General features: G+C 45.9%; 1 protein-coding gene and 1 pseudogene across 2 annotated transcripts; both read left to right on the top strand.

Moving 5' to 3' along the window:
* Nucleotides 1-3,881: 3,881 nt before the first annotated feature.
* LOC136522128 (heavy metal-associated isoprenylated plant protein 29-like) lies at nt 3,882-4,985 on the top strand. Of its 2 annotated transcripts, none has more exons than XM_066515913.1 (3): nt 3,882-4,054; nt 4,206-4,281; nt 4,384-4,985. In XM_066515913.1, the coding sequence occupies exons 1-3, from the start codon at nt 4,049-4,051 to the stop codon at nt 4,851-4,853; spliced, it is 552 nt and encodes a 183-aa protein (XP_066372010.1). In that variant the 5' UTR covers nt 3,882-4,048; the 3' UTR covers nt 4,854-4,985. The 2 variants fall into 2 exon arrangements, with proteins under 2 accessions (XP_066372010.1, XP_066372011.1); XM_066515914.1 differs by having other exon boundaries at nt 4,206-4,291.
* Nucleotides 4,986-5,005: 20 nt separating this feature from the next.
* Nucleotides 5,006-19,808, top strand: LOC136522127 (DEAD-box ATP-dependent RNA helicase 27-like; annotated as a pseudogene).
* Nucleotides 19,809-19,825: the final 17 nt, after the last annotated feature.

The following is a 19,825-nucleotide window of genomic DNA, read 5'->3' as shown; positions in this document are numbered from 1 at the left end:
AGCTATAACCATTACAATTCTAGCTAGAATGTTTCTTCTATACCTCATATTCAAGCAAGGACCAAAACAGTGAAGCGAACAGGAAAAGGTGAGAAAGGAGACCTATAGATTAGATCTGTCACCTCTGCCATGGCACACAACGGACACGAACGCCAATGCCGCCGCGCTCCACTGGCAAGCCCCACCGCCTAGCCTCCAAAAGGACGCCAAAGCCACCACAACACACCAGGGAACCTCCATCGCCGCCGCCACCGCTAGTCTAACGGGCACAGATTTGTTTCCACTTGAAGGGGAAATATCCAATATAGGTCAACCTATAGGGCATCCACATAGAGAATATAATACTATAACGACTTCAAAGACATGTCAATACAACCAGGCATCTAGCGCAATGGTAAAGACCATGCATTCGTTCCTCCAGGTCCCGGGTTTGACTCCCAGGCATTGATGTTTTTTTAAGTTATTAGACCCCGACAGCACAAAAGGTACAAGTGTCACGCAAGTCGTCGGGTCCCACAGGTCAGATGGAGATGGAGAAAGGTCCCACAGGTACATGTGACACATGAGTCATCGGGTCCCACGGGTCGCATGGTCCACAGGTACATGTGACACACAAGCCATTGAGTCCCATAGGCTGGATGGAGATGGAGAATGGTCCCACAAGTACAGGTGACACATAAGTCATTAGGTCCCAAAGGTCGGATGCTGAAGGGTCCCACAAATACACATCGAACGGAGAAAGGACCGAGCAGAGACTTTTATGATGGATTACAAGCGTCACAAATTAGCAATTGCAGGTCCCATAGGTACATGTCGGATGGAGAAGGATCCCACAGATACATGTCCCATGAAGGAATGATCGAGCGGAGACTTTTATGACGAATTGCAAGTGTCACGGATGAGTAAGTGTAGGTCCCACAGGTACACGTCGGATGAAGACAGTACCGTGCGGAGATCTATGTCGAAGCGTCACTCGTTACACATCAAATATTGTTCATCACAGATGTGTAATTAGTTCAATGATGAATCCATGTTCGTCACAGTATTAAAGGAGATCGTCATAGATGAGTCACGCGAGTGATCTGTGATGAAACCCTATGCTCTTCTATGACGTTTTTTGTGATGATGCATGATTTCATCATAGATAGGGAGGGTTAGAGGATCGTCACCACTGATCTATGACGAAACAAAAATATTCGTCATAAAAAGTGATCTTCTATGATAGTTTTGGATTCATCATTAAGATTTTTATCATAGAAGTGGATATTTCTAGTAGTGTTTGGAGAGTCATTTGCATAAAATTCGCTTTCTATATCTTTTTATTCTCTAATAGTTCTTCTATATCTCATGCACACTCTAGAGAGTCATTCTCGTCTTCTATTTTTTGCTAGCGAAAAATTCAGAATAGAAGATGGCTATATTTGGATAACCATTTAGAGAAACTATTGGAGGGTAGTTTTTCACTAAAATCTCTATTCCTAGCATTTAGGAAGGATATGGAGAGTCTTTTGGAGATGCTCTTAGAGACAAGAATGTATCCCATGATATCAGTTGCCAAACTGCAACCCTTAGTCCACATTAGAGCTCCAATGTGGTATGCTCCTAATCACCAAAGCTTCCCCTAGTAATGGTGTTGAGCTTTTCGCAAAGGCTTGCACAACCAAGGCAAGTGCCACAAGACACTAAGGCTCACCACCACACAACTTGTCTGGTCACCTTGGTGTTGTGCACTATGTAACTTCTTCAACAAGGAAGGAGTCTCCTCTCATCCCATGCACATCAAGTTGCTACTCCTCAACAACAAGCTCACAGGGTTAATGTCATTGGAAGCTCAGCAAGACCCTAGGTTCTCCAGCTCACCAATACTACAAGGGCACAACAACCCAAACTCATAAGCTCTCAAAGATGAATGCTAAGTTCTATCCTATGCACTTGAGAGGGTGGATGGAGTGTACAATCACTTGCTCTAGTTCTAGTAGCCTTGGGAAACTTAAACAACATCCAACCACCACAAAAATGATAGAATGGAGTATATATAACTCCTCCATTCCTCATATGGCCATTAACCAAAGTTTGCTAGAAAACAACGCTGACGACTTTTGGCTCACAGAATATGTTACCATCAGAATATCTAGTCTGTTGTAACCATTGAAGTACTAGTCATTGCAGATTGGATGATGTCAGATTGTTCGATGCTAGAACTTCTCTAATACTTACAAGACTGTCTAGCATGTGCATTTGCACAGTGCCCCTGCATAAGTGATGGCTAGATAACACCATAGAAATTCTAGCATACTTCTCCACTGATTGGTCGGACCGTCTGTTATGTTGAGAATGTAGTATTTACCAATTTCCTCCTTTGTGGATTGTCTAGCCAATCTGCATTTTTCTGATGCTCCCTTTGTCTGCCGATATGCGATATGTCTAGCCAGGCCAAGTGAACTGTGCTAAGCCATTTTGTTGGCCGGACGCTGGCCTTGATTGTCTGATGCTCTCATTCTTTTGAGACATGGACTATCCAGCCACATTTATTCATTATTTTCCTAATTTTTTTATAGTTTCTTGACTAATCTTTATGCCATTTGTTTCCTTGAACCCTAGAACCTACTAGAACATGTCTAACACATCTTAACATATATATTAGTCTCAGTGATTGGGTTGTCATTGTTAGAGGCGTGTCATGGGCCTATCGGGCCTAAAGTGGCAGTATAGCCCATTAGTGTTAGGGTTAGTCATCATCTAAATCACCAACACCACACTAAAATCACATACATAGGCACATGATCCCTACACTTATCCAACTAAATTTATAATGGGCCATTTCCGAAGAAGATGGCAAATGGGTTTTGTGGATTGTGTCCCTAGAAGACCATGCCTATTTAACAGCATCATTGACTACTTTCTCACAGCCACAATATAAGTCCACATGACGGTCTAGGAGATCCAAATAACTTGCTTGTTTTCAAAAAGAAAGAGTGAGTTGAAAATTTTGTTTCCCGAAACATCACCCATTCCTACCCTTTTCTAAGATAAACAAAAAAAATCAACTACTCATACAAGGGTGTGTTTGGTTGGGTTTCCAAATAAAAGTGCTTTTGCTACTAGAAAAGCCAAAAGCCACCAAAAGGATAGAACAAGAAGAGTGAGTTAATATCTTGAAAAAATATCATCAATTTATATGTCCTTTTTAAAAAAAATAGATCAAGAAAAATACAAGTACTCATTCCAAATTTGGACATTGAACCCAAGTGGACAACTTCGACAAAGAAACCCCAACCAATTAAGTTGCATTACACCTAGTTTTAAAAGGCTTACATCGATATTGGATGGTGAATCTAATAACATTCAATATAATCTGTATATTGTGTTTTCGATATGACGATCAGGATCAAAAGACTTGACCTGATAACAATCCTAATTAAACTAACTTAAATTAAATAATTAAATTAACTTAAATTAAATAAAATGAAGCTCTCGTTGGTTGCCCTTCACAAAAACAGCGACGTCCTGATAGTTCTGTCTGCCTACTTGCTCAATTTGCATATATATCTATCCTACACAACGCAATCCCTGCTGCTTTGTTTCAATATCTAAAACACGATATATATTGAATGTGGCAGGTCGTTGTTCATGACCGAAGCATCTTAAGTAATGGCACGCAACTTCCATGGCATTCGTAGGGAAGAAATACTGGGATAAGCACAGGCAGCGACGTCAAGGCAAATGAGCGCTGAGCTCGGCTACTAACGTGTAGATTGATTATTAGTTGAGGCATCGCTTTTCCGCGCGCGCTGGCGCAGTGGGCTACAGCAACACCGAAATTAGCCCGCAATATATCAGGTAGGGACTCCGTCATTTCCATTAAAAAAAGAAGACGGCAATATACTTGACTTGACTCCGTGACTTGATATCTTCCTCTAATACAATGTCTTCTCTCCTGCTGCATCTCCAGTAGTGATTGTTGTGCATATATACACCACTGCACTACACACTGTCCTAGTGAACTCCCCAGAGTGGATCTTCTTTGTCGTCTGTCCAAGGAGGAATCATGACGGTAAGCTTGGGTTTCTGTTCGCTCTAATATAAATCACTTGCCGATTATTTGACTCAAAACTTTTGATGAATGATGTTTGTGTTCACTACTCTCATATCCCTCGTCTCTGAAACTACTTAAACCATCGTCGTGTCGTGTCGTGTCTTTGCAGATCGTAGAGATGCATGTGAACATGGACTGCGACGGCTGCGAGGGCAAGGTCAGGAGGGCCCTGGAAAAACTCGAAGGTGCGTCTATGTATGTGTAGCACGAAAATGTTCCATGATCACCCACGCAAACAATCCGCCACGAGTGCTTGACTGCTCGATATAATTCTCCTCTTCCTCCAGGAGTGCACCACGTAAGCATAGACAGGATGCACGGCAAGGTGACGGTCACGGGATCGGTGAGCCAGAAGAAGGCGCTCCGCGCGGCGCGGCGCACGGGCAGGCTCGCCGTGCTGTGGCCGTCCGCCTACAACCCGGCGTACCACCAAGCCCACCCGCAGCCGGCGGCCTACTACCAGTACCAGTACCAGGCCAAGCCCGCCGCGCAGGCGCAGCAGAAACAGTACTACAGCAGCGTCCCGCGCGCCGGCAAGAACAGCGGCAGCGGCAGCGGCGTCCCGGCGGTGGCCAGCAGGAAGCCGGTGGCGCAGCAGTACCCCCAGGCCAAGGCCAGCTCCTACAACTATCGTGTCCACGGGTACTATGACTCCGACCTCTACGGGAACTACCAGGAGCAGCCCGGCGAGGTAGTGCCAGCCGCCGTGCGGAACTACTTCAGTGACGAGAACCCGAGCGCTTGCTCGATCATGTAGTCATCCTCCTTCATGAGATCGGTGGTCGTTCCTGTGTCTGATTGATCATCGGCCTCTCTTGTTGTGTCTGGGTGTGTGTTTCCTATATGTATCCTGTATATATGTACATATAATATGCAAATACATTCTGCTTGTACAATACAGCTCCCGTGAAATTGCTCTAGTGCCCCTGCACTAATACCTACGCTCTGCCACCCTAGCCACCGCCTCCGCCGCCACCTCCACCTCCGCCTCCGCCGCCGCCATTATCATGTACCATTCGAATTTAGCCGGGCTGAGCCCTCACCAACCTCCAGCAGCCCCCGGCGCCGCCATGTACCTGAACTCGTGTAGCCACTTGGCCCAGCCGTTGAAGAACCCCGTTGCTCTGCGGGAGTCGGGACTCGGGAGAGTCGATCCACGACGCCACCTGCGATGAGGATGAGGAGAAGGGGAAGGGGGAGGGGAATGGGATGGAGAGGATGGGGAAGGAGAAGGGGAAGCGGAAGCGGAAGCGGAAGGAGGATGAGATAGGGATGGTAGTAGAGAAGAGGAAGAACGAGAATAAAGAAGAAGAAAAGGTGAAGAAGGGCAATGAAGGAGGAATTCTGACTAACAAAATTTTCTTAGAGCTCTGCATATCCTGAGTTCACTGCCAAGGCCATCGGAGAGATGAACTACACCCACCTCACCGAGGTCATTCTCGCCTACGCCTGATTTTTTTTTAAAATACCATACAACACACGTGTGTTTAAAAAAAATACATTAATTTTTTCTCTATTTTTTTTAGCGGTGATCACCGGCTTCGGCGAGCTCGCCCCTCAGGTCCCGCCACGCCTTCCTGTCGAAGCCCCTCTCGATGGCTTCTATGGCAGGGGCAGAGCGCAGAGTACTAGACTGTACGCTTTCAGGTTAGGTGTAGTAGGACTCCGTGCTGCTGAGACGGAGGAGACGTTTGTACTGCTGGGCGTGGCCGGTGGCCGCTACTGCAATGATCGTCCAGGACTGTGACTGCAGCACCGGGACCCGGAGATCTTTTATGATGCCGAGGTGGACCGGAACCCGGAGATTTTTATGATGCCGAGGTGGATCGAGAGGGGCTCCAGGTACCTCTGCTATTTGTGATTTATCTTTTTATAAAAAATTGTTCTTATAATTTATGGATGTGAATGTGTGATTTGTGATTGTGTGGAGGTAGAAGAAGGCTGGAGAAGATGGAGGCTGTTTGATCTTAATTCTATGGTATAAAAAAATTTATGTGTTGAAACTACATAAAACACATGGTTGTTGAGTAGACGTACTTAAATTTTTTTGTCATTAATTACATCATCTTTGTGGCGAGATATATACTTTGTGTTCTCGTTACAATTCCATAATTACATCTAGTTGATTGAATGTTTCTGCTGATGATTATTGCATTATGTGGGTTGATTATATTTGATCTGCTCTTTGCTGCGCTGTTGGATTTTGGTATTACTGTAACGGCATGTATGCATGGTTCTTTACATGATTCCAGATTCAAGCTAGATCAATACCGCATCTTATGCTAGGAAGTGATGTGCTGGGTTCAGCCAAAACTGGCTCAGGGAAGACACTTGCCTTCCTTATACCGGCGACCGAACTGCTGCACAAAGCATGCTTCACGCCAAGGAACGGAACTGGAGTTATTGTAGTTTGCCCAACAAGGGAGCTTGCTATCCAGTTTATATATATATATATATATATATATATATATATATATATATATATATATATATATATATATATATATATATATATATATATATATGGAGAGTATATTCAGTAGCCAGCTATAAAATAAACTATTCTGAAGCCATCTCTATTTACGATAATTTTATATACTAATTTACAATAATGTCAATATATATTTACGATAGTTGGGTTATTATAACACATGGAGATATTTACCATAATGTTATAGTAAACCACTTAGTAAGGAGTTATTATAATCTCATAAATTAACATAGTAATTATCGTAACTCAAAGTGGCTACAGAATAAGTTATTTTGTAGCCAGCTATAGGATAGTAGTTCTATATATATATATATATATATGCATGACTCAACAGTATTTCTCTTTAATTCCATTTTACATGTTTTGTGACTCTTCAACTTGCTTTGAATGAAACAATCAAAATCAGATGTACCAACTGAGATAAGCGTATCCTTTGCTAAGATAATGCTTGTGTAAATATAATGTATCAAAAGTCAGTTTTATAGTGTATCTTCATGTCGGATGGTTGCCGAGACTTCGTTCATATGGACTCACATTTCACTATCCCTAATTATGTGTTCCATTCATTCTTTTGTGCTAGACACATAATGTTGCCAAGGAATTAATGAAGTATCACTCACAAACTCTTGCATATGTAATTGGTGGCACTAACATAAGAAATGAGGCCAACCAGCTTGTGAAAGGGATCAATATATTAGTTGCAACACCAGGCAGGCTTTTGGACCATCTGCGAAGTACCAGTGGTTTCAACTATAAAAGGCTACAGGTAAAACATTCTGGTTATTATCATATTTTTCCAAGTTTCAAGGAAATATTTCTGTTGAAATAGCGTGCATATTATAATTATCACGCAAAATAACAAATACAACCAGCAATTTCATACTTCTCTACTCTACATGCATAATCTGTCATCTGATTTGTTTCATATATTAATTCTTTGTGTTTTTCTACCTTTTCATTGTCCTGTTAATACTGAATTAGAGTATAAATGAAATTTCAATCAACAAAAAAAAATAGCGCGCTATTTTGCCACAATAGCGCCGCTATAGCGGCCCACAGCACTTGCCGTGACGATGTCGTTCGTTTTTGCGCTATGTGCGCTATTGCCGCTATAGCGCGCTATCGCGCCGCTAAACTGCTTTAGCGCCATAGCGCCGCTAAATGCCCGCTATTGCCTGGTTTGCTGGCTGGCCCAAAACTGAAGCGCGGCTCGGTCGAATTTGGCCCACTAATGGCTCGAATAGGGGAGACATACATTAGCAGAGTCGTTTTTTGCCTGGAAACCTAGTGCGTGCGTGCGTGCCACTCGATTCCAGCGGCGGCGGCGTGACGGGTGGGAGGCTAGGCAACGGCAGCGGCTGGGCGATGGCGGCGGCGTCACGGGCGGGAGGCTGGGCGACGGCAGCTTGTCGACGGCGCTGTCTGAGCTGGGCGACCGCGGCGGCACGGGCGGGAGGTTGGGCGACAGCGGTGGCTAGGCGACGGCGTCGGCTGGGTGACCGCGGCAGCCAGGGGGAGGTACCTCACTTGAGGCCGCCAACGAGCTCCTGCAGTTGCTGGAACGGGCTGCAGTTGCTGCAGCTGCAGGCCGGCAACGCCCAACAATGTTTGACCCAAGCGAAAGCACTCGAAGTCCTGCCGCCGTTGGGCTAACAATAGGCAAGTTCTTCTCCCCTGTTCTTCTCCACAATGCCATACATATGTTGGTCTTCTTTGAATATGAGATTATGAGTAGAGAGTAGTATATGACTATGAGACATTGAGATGAGATTTGATTTCTAGAATTCTAATTTCTAGCCAATGGGGGTAGTGATTTGATTTCAATTTCATATTAGTTAGTGATTTGGACCTGTGTGTATGTACTGTCTACTTTGTAGGCTTATCTAGCACTGCGTCCACAGGCCAGCAATCAAATGATACTGTTGCTGAACCATCTGACCCAGCTTGGAAGCACTGCACAATGCCAGATGTGAACAAGAAAAATTCTCTCAAGTGCAACTACTGTGACCAAACTTATCATGGTGGAATAACTAGAATCAAATACCACCTTGGTAAAGTTCCTAAATGTTGTGTTGCAAAGTGTACTAAAGTTCCATCTGATGTGGAAGAAGAAATGATTAAGTTGTTGTCAAAGAAGTTGGATAACAAGCAAAGGAAGAATAGGGAGAAAGAAGAGGATAGAGCTGAAGTCGATTTGAGCCATTCTAAAGGAGAGGAACACAGTGATGCAGATGGCAGCAATTCAGTTATTGTGTTGAAGAAGGTGACAGGCAAAGGTGCTTCTTCAGGTGGTCCGATAGATAAGCTCTGTAAACTGACACCAGAAGAAATAGTGGCTGCAAGGAAGGGAAAATCTATTGTTGCTGATAAGGTTCAATCCAAGCTGTCAACTGAAAAAAGGGAAGAGAAAAGGGACAGAGCATGTGAGTACATCTGCCAATTTTTTTATGAAGCAGGTATCCCACACAACACTGTTACACTTTCTAGCTTTGATCTTATGCTTGAGGCTATTGGAGACTTTGGCAGGAACTTGAGAGGGCCAACTCCATATGAGATGAGTGGGAAATTCTTACAAAAAAGGAAGAGGAAAGTGTAGGAGTCATTGAAGTCTCACCAAGAGTCTTGGGAGCTAAATGGATGCACAGTTATGACAGATGCTTGGACAGACAAGAGAGGTAGAGGTGTGATGAATTTGGTAGTTCATAGTGCATATGGTGTTTGTTTTCTTGATTCAGTGGATTGCTCAGCTGTGAAGAAAGATGGCAGATACATTTTTGAACTGGTTGATAGATGTATTGAGGAAATAGGGGTGCAAAATGTAGTTCAAGTTGTGACTGACAATGCAAGACCCAGTGTTTTCCTAAACGCTAAACGGTAAACAGTCGGTCACCTACCGTTTAGCCATTATTCGGGCTAAACGGTCCACTAAACGGGCTAAACGATCAATTAAACGGGGTAAACGGACGATTAAACGGAAATGGCGCACCACCGTGTAGCGTGTACACGGCGTGTACACGGGCTATACGGCCGTGTAGGCGAACAGTGGCAAGACCCAATGAGGCAGCAGCAAGTTTATTGAAGGCAAAGCACCCCCTCTATTTTCTAGAATGGTTGTGCTGCCCATACCATTGATCTAATGCTGGAAGATATAGGAAAGATGCCAAGAGTTGTAGCAACAATTAGCAAAGCAATGTGCTTGACTGTTTTTCTGTATGCCCATACTAGAGTTTTGAGCCTGATGAGGAAGTTTCTTTCTAGAGATTTGGTGAGGTGTGGTGTTACAAGGTTTGTTATAGCTTATCTCAACTTGAATAGCTTGCTAGAAAACAAGAAGCAATTGCAGAGGCATTTTTAGGGAAGATGAGCTCAATGAACTAGGTTACCTAAATAGTGTCAAAGGGAAGAAAGCAAACAAGATTGTGAGGTCTGAAACTTTCTGTAAAGGAGTTGAGACTGTTGTTAATTACTTTGAGCCATTAGCTAATGTGTTGAGGAGAATGGACAGTGATGTGCCAGCAATGGGGTTCTTGTATGGGAGTCTACTAGAGGCTAAGAATGAGATCTCTAGGAGGTTTAACAATGACAGAAACAAGTTTGAGGAAGTTTTTCACATCATTGACAAAAGGTGGGACAGTAAGCTGAAGACACCTTTACATAGGGCTGGTTACTACTTGAACCCTTTCTATTATTATCAAAACAAGTTGGCTATAGAGGAGAATGAATCATTTAGAGATGGTGTAATAACTTGCATTACGAAGCTTGTTCCAAATGAAGACACTTAGGACAAGATTATTGAAGAGCTTTAGCTGTTTCAGGATGTTGAAGGATCCTTTGGCAAAGAAATTGCTAAAAGGCAGTGCAAAAATATCAATTTTGATCCAGGTATGAAAAATTGAAAATTTATTAATTTAAAATAGAAAACTTTTGATTTTCTCTTGGCCTTGGTACCTAATATGTTACATTGTCCTCTGTTTTTTGTAATTTAGCTAAGTGGTGGCTGAATCATAGAAGTAGTGCACCAAACCTTAGAAAGTTAGCTGTGAGAATTCTAAGTTTGACATGCAGTTCATCAGCTTGTGAGAGATGCTGGAGTTCATATGAACAAGTATGAATCTGACTTACTAATTTTTGGGTTCATTTCTGCAATTCTTCAATCCTCTTTTTTATTGAATTGAAATAATGAAATCAAACCTATGCAGGTCCACACAAAGAGACGCAACAGGATCCTTCATGATAGAATGAGGGATCCTGTGTTTGTCAAGTTCAACTCAAAACTGAGGCAAAAGAAGGACAACAAGGATAAAGATCCCATTGAGAAACCTGTTCTTTATGCTTTAGAAGATGAAGACAATGAGTGTATCACTGGTATTGAGCCAACAGAAGGAGATCCAGAATAGGAAGGAGAAACTGGGGCATCATCACAAGGAGTTGCACCACAAGGACAAGAGAAAACTAAGAGAGCTAGGAGCAGGAAGAGAAAAGAGGTTGATCCCTACAGTTGAGGATGAGGAGTCATCTCCCTCATCTTCTGATGGAGAAGATGACAATGATATGCTATCTAGTTCTGATTCTGAGGCTGAATCATCATTGCTCTTTTGCTCTGCCTGTTTGCTGTGAATGTGGATGACTTGATGCCTTTATGGCTGTTTGCTATGAACTTATTAGCTTATTACTTTATCAGGAGTTTAGGACTTAATAGTTACTACCTATGTTATGAGTTGATGCCTTTATGGCTGTTTGTGTGTATGAAAACTCATGGGATTATGTTGGCTGTTATCAGATATTCAGAATATCATGTTTCTTATGTTTGTAAAAAATAGCGCGCTATAGCGTGTAAATAGCGCCACTATAGCGTGTATAGGCAGCTGGCACTACTGCATTTAGCTGCCGCTATAGCGGAGCCATAGCGGCGCTATAGCGTCCGCAATAGCGTCAATAGCGCCTAGAACAGCTTCACGCTAAATTTGATAGCCTACAATTTTTTTCTTTGAATTTCACCATACATTATGCCAAAGTATATGCAAAATCATAAAAGCTAATAGTTTATATTCTTTATAAGTTATTCATCCATTATTAGCAATGTTATGTGGGTTGGCAAGTCCAGTGGATGTATTGTTGTTTGTTATTCGGTAGATAAAAGCTTTTTTCCATATCTGTCACCAATACTAAATTCCATTTTCAGATGAAAGGAATATATAATTGCACAGTCAATACATTGTTGGGCAGGGATGGAATTGATTGTGCTGTTCACTCATACCTTGGCAAATGGAATATTTTGCCAACTGTGTTGGGCTGCCCCATGGGCAAGTCCAGGTTCACTGGCTTATGTGCCATGGGTCCTGTTTTTGTTAGCCCACAGGATCACCGGCTCAGGTGAGTCGACCACTCATCAGTCTTGTCGACCACGGCTGAGCATGACTGAGACTGTCCGACCACACACACTATGGCTACAGGTAGAAGAAGAGTGAGAACAGAGTATACACATACGGTACAAGCACCAGCATTGGCCAGAGCCCTATATAGGATATGGCAAAACTAAACTCTCTTTGTTGAGTTGCAGTGGCAAACTATATATACAACTCTGTCCATCTAGTCCTAGTACAGCGCACATGCTGCAACAGTAACTAGATAACACAGCATAACTGACTTATGTGCATGTCCCTACATGTGGCTATAGTGCGGCAGGTGAGCCGTTCGGCGCCTGCCTCTACAACGGCTATAGTACCACAGCAGGGGGCCTTTTCGGCGACGCCTTTCCTTGTTGTGTGTTCACACAAGGAAGCAGTAGATTATCTAACAATTCTTCCCCTAATACTACTGCTATCCCTTGTACCCCCTCCATGCCGATCATCTCCTTCATCTCCGTGAGTCGAAGACGTCCGAGTGACTTGGTGAGGACGTCCACAAGTTGCCAACCAGTTTCGACGAACTCAAGACGATCTGCCCTCCATCGACACAGTCCCCGAGAAAGTGGAATTTTACGTCGATGTGTTTGCTCCGGTCGTGCAGAACCGGATTCTTCGCGAGAGCGATGGCGGGCTGGTTGTCCACCATCAGTGCTGGTGGGTGAGCTTCCACGCCGGTCAGCTTGCCCAGTAGCCGACGCAGCCACACAACTTGGCACGCTACTGTGGCCGTCGCTACGTACTCTGCCTCGCACGTAGATAGCGCCACCACCTTCTGTTTCAACGACAACCATAAAATTGGGACCGGCTCGAGGAAGACGAGCACACCAGAGGTGCTCCGTCGTCCATCGATGTCCCCCGTCATGTCTGCATCGCTGAACATAGTGAGCTGCAGCCTACTCCCGCTGGTCTTGGGAAATATGATCCCTGGATCCACCGCCCCCTTGATGTTGCGCAGTAGCCACTTCACCGTAGCCTAGTGATCCTCTCTGGAATCCTCCATGAAGCGACTGACATAGCCCACGGCGAATGCAATGTCTGGCCTCGTGTGGATTAGGTAGTGCAGACCACCGATGATGCTCTGGTAGAGTGTTGCATCCACCTTCGCTGCGGTGCTAGCCTTCGTCCACTTAGCCGCTCCTCCATCGGAGTCACACATGGCTTGCACTCAACCATGCCGCTCCACTCCAATAGTTTGGAGGCATATGCGCTCTGGACGAGCATGAGTTCCTCCTTCCCTAGTCTTACCTCAATGCCGAGGTAGTAGGATAGTGCGTCAAGATTGCTCATTCGAAAACGAGCCACCATCTCGCGCTTGAAGCTGTTGATGTCCTCCGTGCGCGTGCCGGTGACGATCAAGTCGTCCATATACACACCGACGATGAGCTCCTCCTTCCCCCGTCGCCAAGTGTAGAGCGCGTGCTCGGTTGCACACCGCTAAAACCCAAGCTCGCCCAGCGTGGCGTCAAGCTTGGCGTTCCATGCTTGTGGGGCCTGCCGTAGCCTGTAGAGCGCCTTGCGCAGTCGGAGCACCCTGTGCTCCTCTCCCTTGATGGCGAAACTTGGAGGTTGCCTAACAAAGATCGTCTCCGCCAGCTCACCATTGAGGAAGGCCAATTTAATGTCCAAGTGATGGACGCGCCAGTCCTTTGCTGCTGCCAAGGCTAGTAGCAAACAGACCGACTCCATGCGTGCTACTGGCGCAAAGACTTCCTCGAAGTCGATGCCCTCACGCTGAACAAAGCCTCGAGCGATGAGGCGCGCCTTGTGCTTTACAATGGCACCGAGCTCGTCCTGCTTGACCTTGTACACCCACTTTAGGCTGATTGGACGGCATCCTAGAGGTGGATCGACGAGCTGCCATGTCTCGTTTTCCTTGATCGCCTTCATCCCCTCCAGCATTGCCCGTCACCAGTTTCCGTCGCGCTCTGCCAGGACGAACGTGGGTGGTTCCTCTGCACTGACAAGCAGCAGCTCTTGGTCATTAAGCAACCGACCAGCCAGTCCTAAGGGCCTTGTGCCACCGATGATGTCGTCCAGCCTGCGGAACCACACCTCCTCACCTTCGTAGAAGGCATCCATGAACTTAGTGATGTCACTTAGAGGTGAGGTGAACTCAATCAGTGTTGATGGAGTTCCCTGTTCCGCCAGAGTGCTCGATATAGCCCCTGGAGTACTCGACGCCCTAGTTGTAGTGCTCGGCACTACTTCTGGATAGCTCGTCACTACTACTATAGTGCTCGGCACACTGTAGGAGTGCTTAGCCTCAGTCTTGGAGTGGTCGGCTCCACTGCAAGACCTCTTGGCTCCACCACGGGAGTGCTCGGCACCCATCCTGGAGTGGTCGCCATCATTGCAGAACCTCCCGGCGCCACTCCTGGCGTGCTCAGCATCCTTCCAGGAGTGCTCGGCATCCCTCGAAGTGCTTGGCACCACCCCAGGAGTGCTCGGCTCTGCCGTTGGAGTTCTCGGCACCACTTTTGGAGTGCTCGGCACCTCTTCCCTAGCGTCTCCACCACCGTTGATGACCAGGTGCTCGACGGCGAAGGTGCTGGTGAAGCCTCCAGCTTCCCCCATGCTCGGACTAGTCCAGTCCCAAGCCGCCTTCTCATCGAACACAACGTCGCGCGAGATAAGCACCTTACCTCCACATGGGTCGTAGAGTCGGTATGCCTTGGTACCCTCCACGTAGCCTAGGAACACCATCGGTGTGCTCCTGTCCTCCATCTTAGTGAGGATCGGCTTTGTCTTCCTGACGTGGCCGATGTAGCCGAATGTCCGGAGGAAGAACACGCTCGGCTTGCGCCTATACCAAGCTCCGAACAGCGTCTTGCTTGTCAGGGCCTTCGTCGGAGCGCAGTTTAATATGAACACCGCCGTGGTCACCGCCTCACCCCAGAACCTTATCGGCATGCCTTTGGCCTTCATCATGGATCGAGCCATGATGACCACCGTCTGGTTCCATCGCTCCACCACGCCATTCTGCTATGGTGAGTACGGCATGGTGTGGTGTCGTACCACACCCTGATTCGCATAGTACGCAGCGAACTCCATCGAAGTGAATTCGCCGCCGTGATCAGTCCTTAGCACATGGAGCTTCTTGCCGCTCTCGGCCTCTGCGCGCATCTTGAACTTCTTGATCGCCACCACCGCTTCGTCCTTGCTCGTCAGGAGTTGTAGCCACATGTAGCGGCTGCAATCATCCATGAGTAGGAGGAAGTACCGCCGACCACCGTTTGTAGCTAGCGTGATCGGCCCGCAGAGGTCATCGTGGATGAACTCGAGAGCATCCTTCGCGTGATACTTGGCTGCCTTTGGGAATGGTAGCCTCCTCTGCTTCCCGGCCAGGCAGCTGTCACACAACTCGCCTCCATGCTTGATGTGGGGTAGCCCTCGGACCATCTTCTCTAGCCGACCAAGCGCGTCGAAGCTGAGATGTCCAAACCGGGCATGCCACATCCACGGTTCCTCGGTGTGCCTTACCGCCAGGCACACCAGCTGCTCTACCTTCAGGTCGACCAGGTACAACCAGTTCAGGGACCTCTTCACCTTGGCAAGAAGTCGCTGCTCCCAGTCTCTGATCCTAAGGACTCCATCCTTGATCAGTACCTCGCTACCACGCTCATCCAGTTGACCAATGCTGATGATGCTAGAACACAACTACGGGATATAATATACATCCGTTAGCGCGCGATGCTCCCCGTTCTAGCACCTGAAGATGATGGTGTTGCGCCCTTGGATAGCCACCCTTGAGCCATCACCAAACTTCACCGTACCGGTAACATCATTGTCGAGCTCGGAGAAGGATGCCTTGTATCCCGTCATGTGGTTGCTGGCGCCAGAGTCCAGGTACCACCGCTGCTCCTAGTCGGCGCCCACATGTCTAAGGTGGACTTGGGCGCACGGTTCGTCGAGGTTGACAGCCTTCAGGGCCTTCCCAGGTCCTTCCACCGTCATCGCCTCTTCCTTCTCCTCGGCCTCGACGTCGTGCCGTGCACAGAACATTGCCATTAGGATAGTGGCCTCATTATCATCATCAGCTTGTGCCAGATGAGCCTTAGCCTTCTTCTCCTGCTTGTGATTTGGGCACTCCCGTGCCCAATGGCTCGTCTTCCCACAGCGCCGATAGGCATTGGGGTCGACCTGCTTCTTCTTCTCTAAAGAAACCTTGCCGTGGTGCTTGCCATCGCCACCATGGCTGAAGGAGGCTACCTTCCCGAAGTTCCTCCGAGCAGCCCACTCCTCTTCTATCAACAGCAGTTTGCCGCTGTCCTTCATTGTTGTCGCCTACACCAGGCGCTCGTCCACCGCCCACAGATGGCCTATCACATTCTCAATGGTGAGGGTGGATAAGTCCAGCATCATCTCTATGGAGAGAGCGATCTGGATGTACTTTGCCAGCACGGAGTGGAGGTACTTGGAGACCGCCTCCTCTTCGTCGATGGTGATGCCATGGCTCTTTAGTTTGCTGATGAGTGTTTGCAGACGGAGGGAGAAATCCTCCACCGTTTCACCATCCTTAAACTTGATGTTGACGTACTCCTACTTCAGAAGCTAGGTCGTCACCTTCTTTGTGCGGTTGGAACCGACGCGCATCGCTGCAATAGCCTCCCACACCTCCGTAGCAGAGCTCTTCGCCCCCAGCGGCTCCCTATACTCTGCTAGTACAACAGTGATGATAGGCTCCAACGCTGACATGTCATCTTCCTCATTGTCAGTGCCCTTGTCAACAGCATTCCAGAGCCATCGGCCTCTGAGCTTACCTTCGTTGTCACCAACCACCCTCCATAGTTGGTGCGAGTCAGCGTCGACCAACTGGTGCCGCTGACCTCCAGCACCGTGCGAACAATGACCTCCGATCGTGGCTGTGCAGCCACAGCAGTGCCACTGCTGTCGCCCATCTCCGAACCGTTCGTCATTACCAGCGGTTAGTCCGGCAATGGTGTTAGTACGGCTTTGATACCACTTGTTAGCCCACAGGATCACCGGCTCAGGTGAGTCGACCACTCATCAGTCTTGCTGACCACGGTCGAGCACGATCGAGGCTGGCCGACCACACACACTATGGCTAGAGGTAGAAGAAGAGGGAGAATAGAGTATACACATACAGTACGAGCACCAGCGTTGGCCTGAGCCCTGTATAGGAGATGGCAAAACTGAACTCTCTTTGTTGAGTTGCAGTGGAAAACTATATATACAACTCTATCCATCTAGTCATAGTACAGCGCACATGCTGCAACAGTAACTAGATAACACAGCAGGACTGACTTCTGCGCTTGTCCCTTCATGTGGCTACAGTGCGGCAGGTGAGCTGTCCGGCGCCTATCTCTACAACGGCTACAGTACCACAACAGGGGGCCTTTTTTGCGCCACCTTCCCTTTGTTGTGTGTTCACATAAGGAAGCAGTAGATTATCTAACAGTTTTGCAGGAAAATGACATTGATTTTCATGAAAACTCATGTTTAAGGCAATGGATGTAATTCCTGACCTATACGTACTCTATTTTTAACAATACTTTCTATGTTGTAGTGCCTCATAATTGATGAAGCTGATCGCATACTTAGAGCAAAATTTTGAGGACGATATGAAACAAATATTTAAACGACTCCCTTGGGTATGTGATAATCTGACAAGTTCATTTCATATGTGCAGTGCAGCGTTTTAACCTTTCTACTGAGATTGCTGTATTTTGTCCTCGAATTGCTATGCATCATACACAGGATAGGCAAACTGTTCTTTTTTCAGCCACACAGACTCAAAAGGTCAGTGGATCTGTTTGTTAGCATATTCAAAATCTCATCCCCTTTTTTTTCTGTCGGTGCCATTGTTTGGCCCCATTCGGCTTACTAAATTTTGGCTGAAACTGGCTGAAAGCACTATTCTTGCTGAATTGTTGTGAGAGAAAAACACTGTTCCGGCGGGAAAAAGAAGCCGATCAAGCTGGCTTCTGGGTAAGCCGGACGGTTGATGATTTTGCGAATTTTACATTTGGACAGAATAAAGAAAGACAAAGGAAACTTGTTTATGTTGGAGTTGATGATTCTAAACTGAAGGTATGGAACTGTTTCACAATGCTGTTCAACTCTATTTTAAAGAAATTTTTTTATCTATTTGGTATGAGAAATAACTTTGATGCTCTTACAGCCTACAGTTGAGGGCTTGCAGCAGGGTTATTGTGTCATTCCAAGCGAGAAAAGGTTTCTGGTTCTGTATGCTTTCCTAAGAAGGATGCAGCTTAGGGAGCAGGATGTGAAGATCATAGTGTTCTTTTCGTCATGTAGCTCAGTCAAGTTCCATGCAGAACTTCTAAATTTCTTTGGGATAGAGTGTTATGATATCCATGGGCAGCTGAAGCAACAGAAGCGAACTAGTACATTCTTCCGATTTTTTAAGGAGAAAAGGGGCACCTTATTATGCACAAACGTGGCAGCACGTGGACTTGATATTCCTAATGTGGTAAGGTTTTGGGCTGTGTTTTTAAACCATGTACCAATCCTTTCTGTACCCCTCTCTAACCTATGGACCCCTTGTCTCGTTTAGGACTATATTGTCCAATATGATCCTCCAGATGACCCAAAGGTAAGTGGTTCTGAACCTTCCTAAATAAATTATCTATTTTTCTCAAATTTTCTAACTTGGCATTGGAATTCAATTTGTAGGATTACATTCATAGGGTTGGTCGTACTGCCCGAGGTGATGAAGGCAAAGGAAGTGCATTATTGTTCATACTGCCGGAAGAATTGAAGTTGCTTATTTACCTGCAGGTAATGTGCCTTCCCCACCCCTCCTCCCTTCTCCCTCTTATATTGAGAGGAACCTCGAAGTATATGTGGCGCTGTTTTAAACTTTAATGTGATCATCTTTTTCTCCGTCATTACATATTGTCTGGATACAAAGTCAATATAGTGTGTTGGGAAGTACTCTGACATATGGATATTGTTGTTTGATTTTATATGTTAAAGCATTTTTTTATGATTTTTACATCTCCGATTATGATATTCCACGTAATTGGATTGAGGAAGTAACACATTCAGTGTTTGCTTGCAGGCAGCCAATATTTCTCTGACTCAATATGTGTTTAGTGAGAAGCATGTGCTTAAATCGCCATCACAACTTGTGAGTGTCTCTTTCGCAATTCAATCTTGTTGTTTCAATGTGTAGTATTTAACTTGAGTTTTGGAGCAGGAGAACATTGTTAGTGGGAATTACTTCCTAAATCAGTCAGCAAAGGAAGCCTATAGGTCCTACCTTTTGGCATACAACTCACACTCTATGAAAGCCATTTTTTATGTCCATCAACTTGATCTCACGGTACATACTTGTGAAGTTCTTTCCTAAGGCTGTCCTTGGTTTGTGTGCATTTATCTATACTCTGGTTATTTTATTTAACTTGCAAAATCTTACATAGTCAAGTAGAAGGACAATGAATGCACAATACAAATTGTCTATCTGTCACCTTTTTTTGGTGGGGCTACGAGGATGAGGTAATACTATTTCTAATTTCTTTATTTCTTTCTTTCAGAAAGTTGTGGCATCTTTCTGTTTTAAGAACCCTATTCGGTTGGGCTTGTTTGGCTTATAAGCCATGGCTGAAAGTACTATTAGCTGATTTGGTGTGAGAGCAAAATATTGTTCGTTGGCTGATAAGCCATGGCTTATAAGCCGAATACGATCAAGCTGCTGGACCTGGAGAGCAGTGCATCTAAACCCCGAAAGATGATGAAAGTTGACAGTGGAAAGAAGCATGGGATTGGCCATTCAAACCCTTATGGAAGGAGAGGCGGATCCGATTCCAGGCAGGTTGCAAGATTTTAGAAAGGATATCAGGATCG

The sequence above is a fragment of the Miscanthus floridulus genome, chromosome 18 (assembly GCF_019320115.1).
Source record: "Miscanthus floridulus cultivar M001 chromosome 18, ASM1932011v1, whole genome shotgun sequence".
Classification (NCBI taxonomy): domain Eukaryota; kingdom Viridiplantae; phylum Streptophyta; class Magnoliopsida; order Poales; family Poaceae; genus Miscanthus; species Miscanthus floridulus.
The sequence above is the reverse complement of the archived record's forward strand: the minus strand, read 5'-3'. Positions and strand labels throughout refer to the sequence as shown.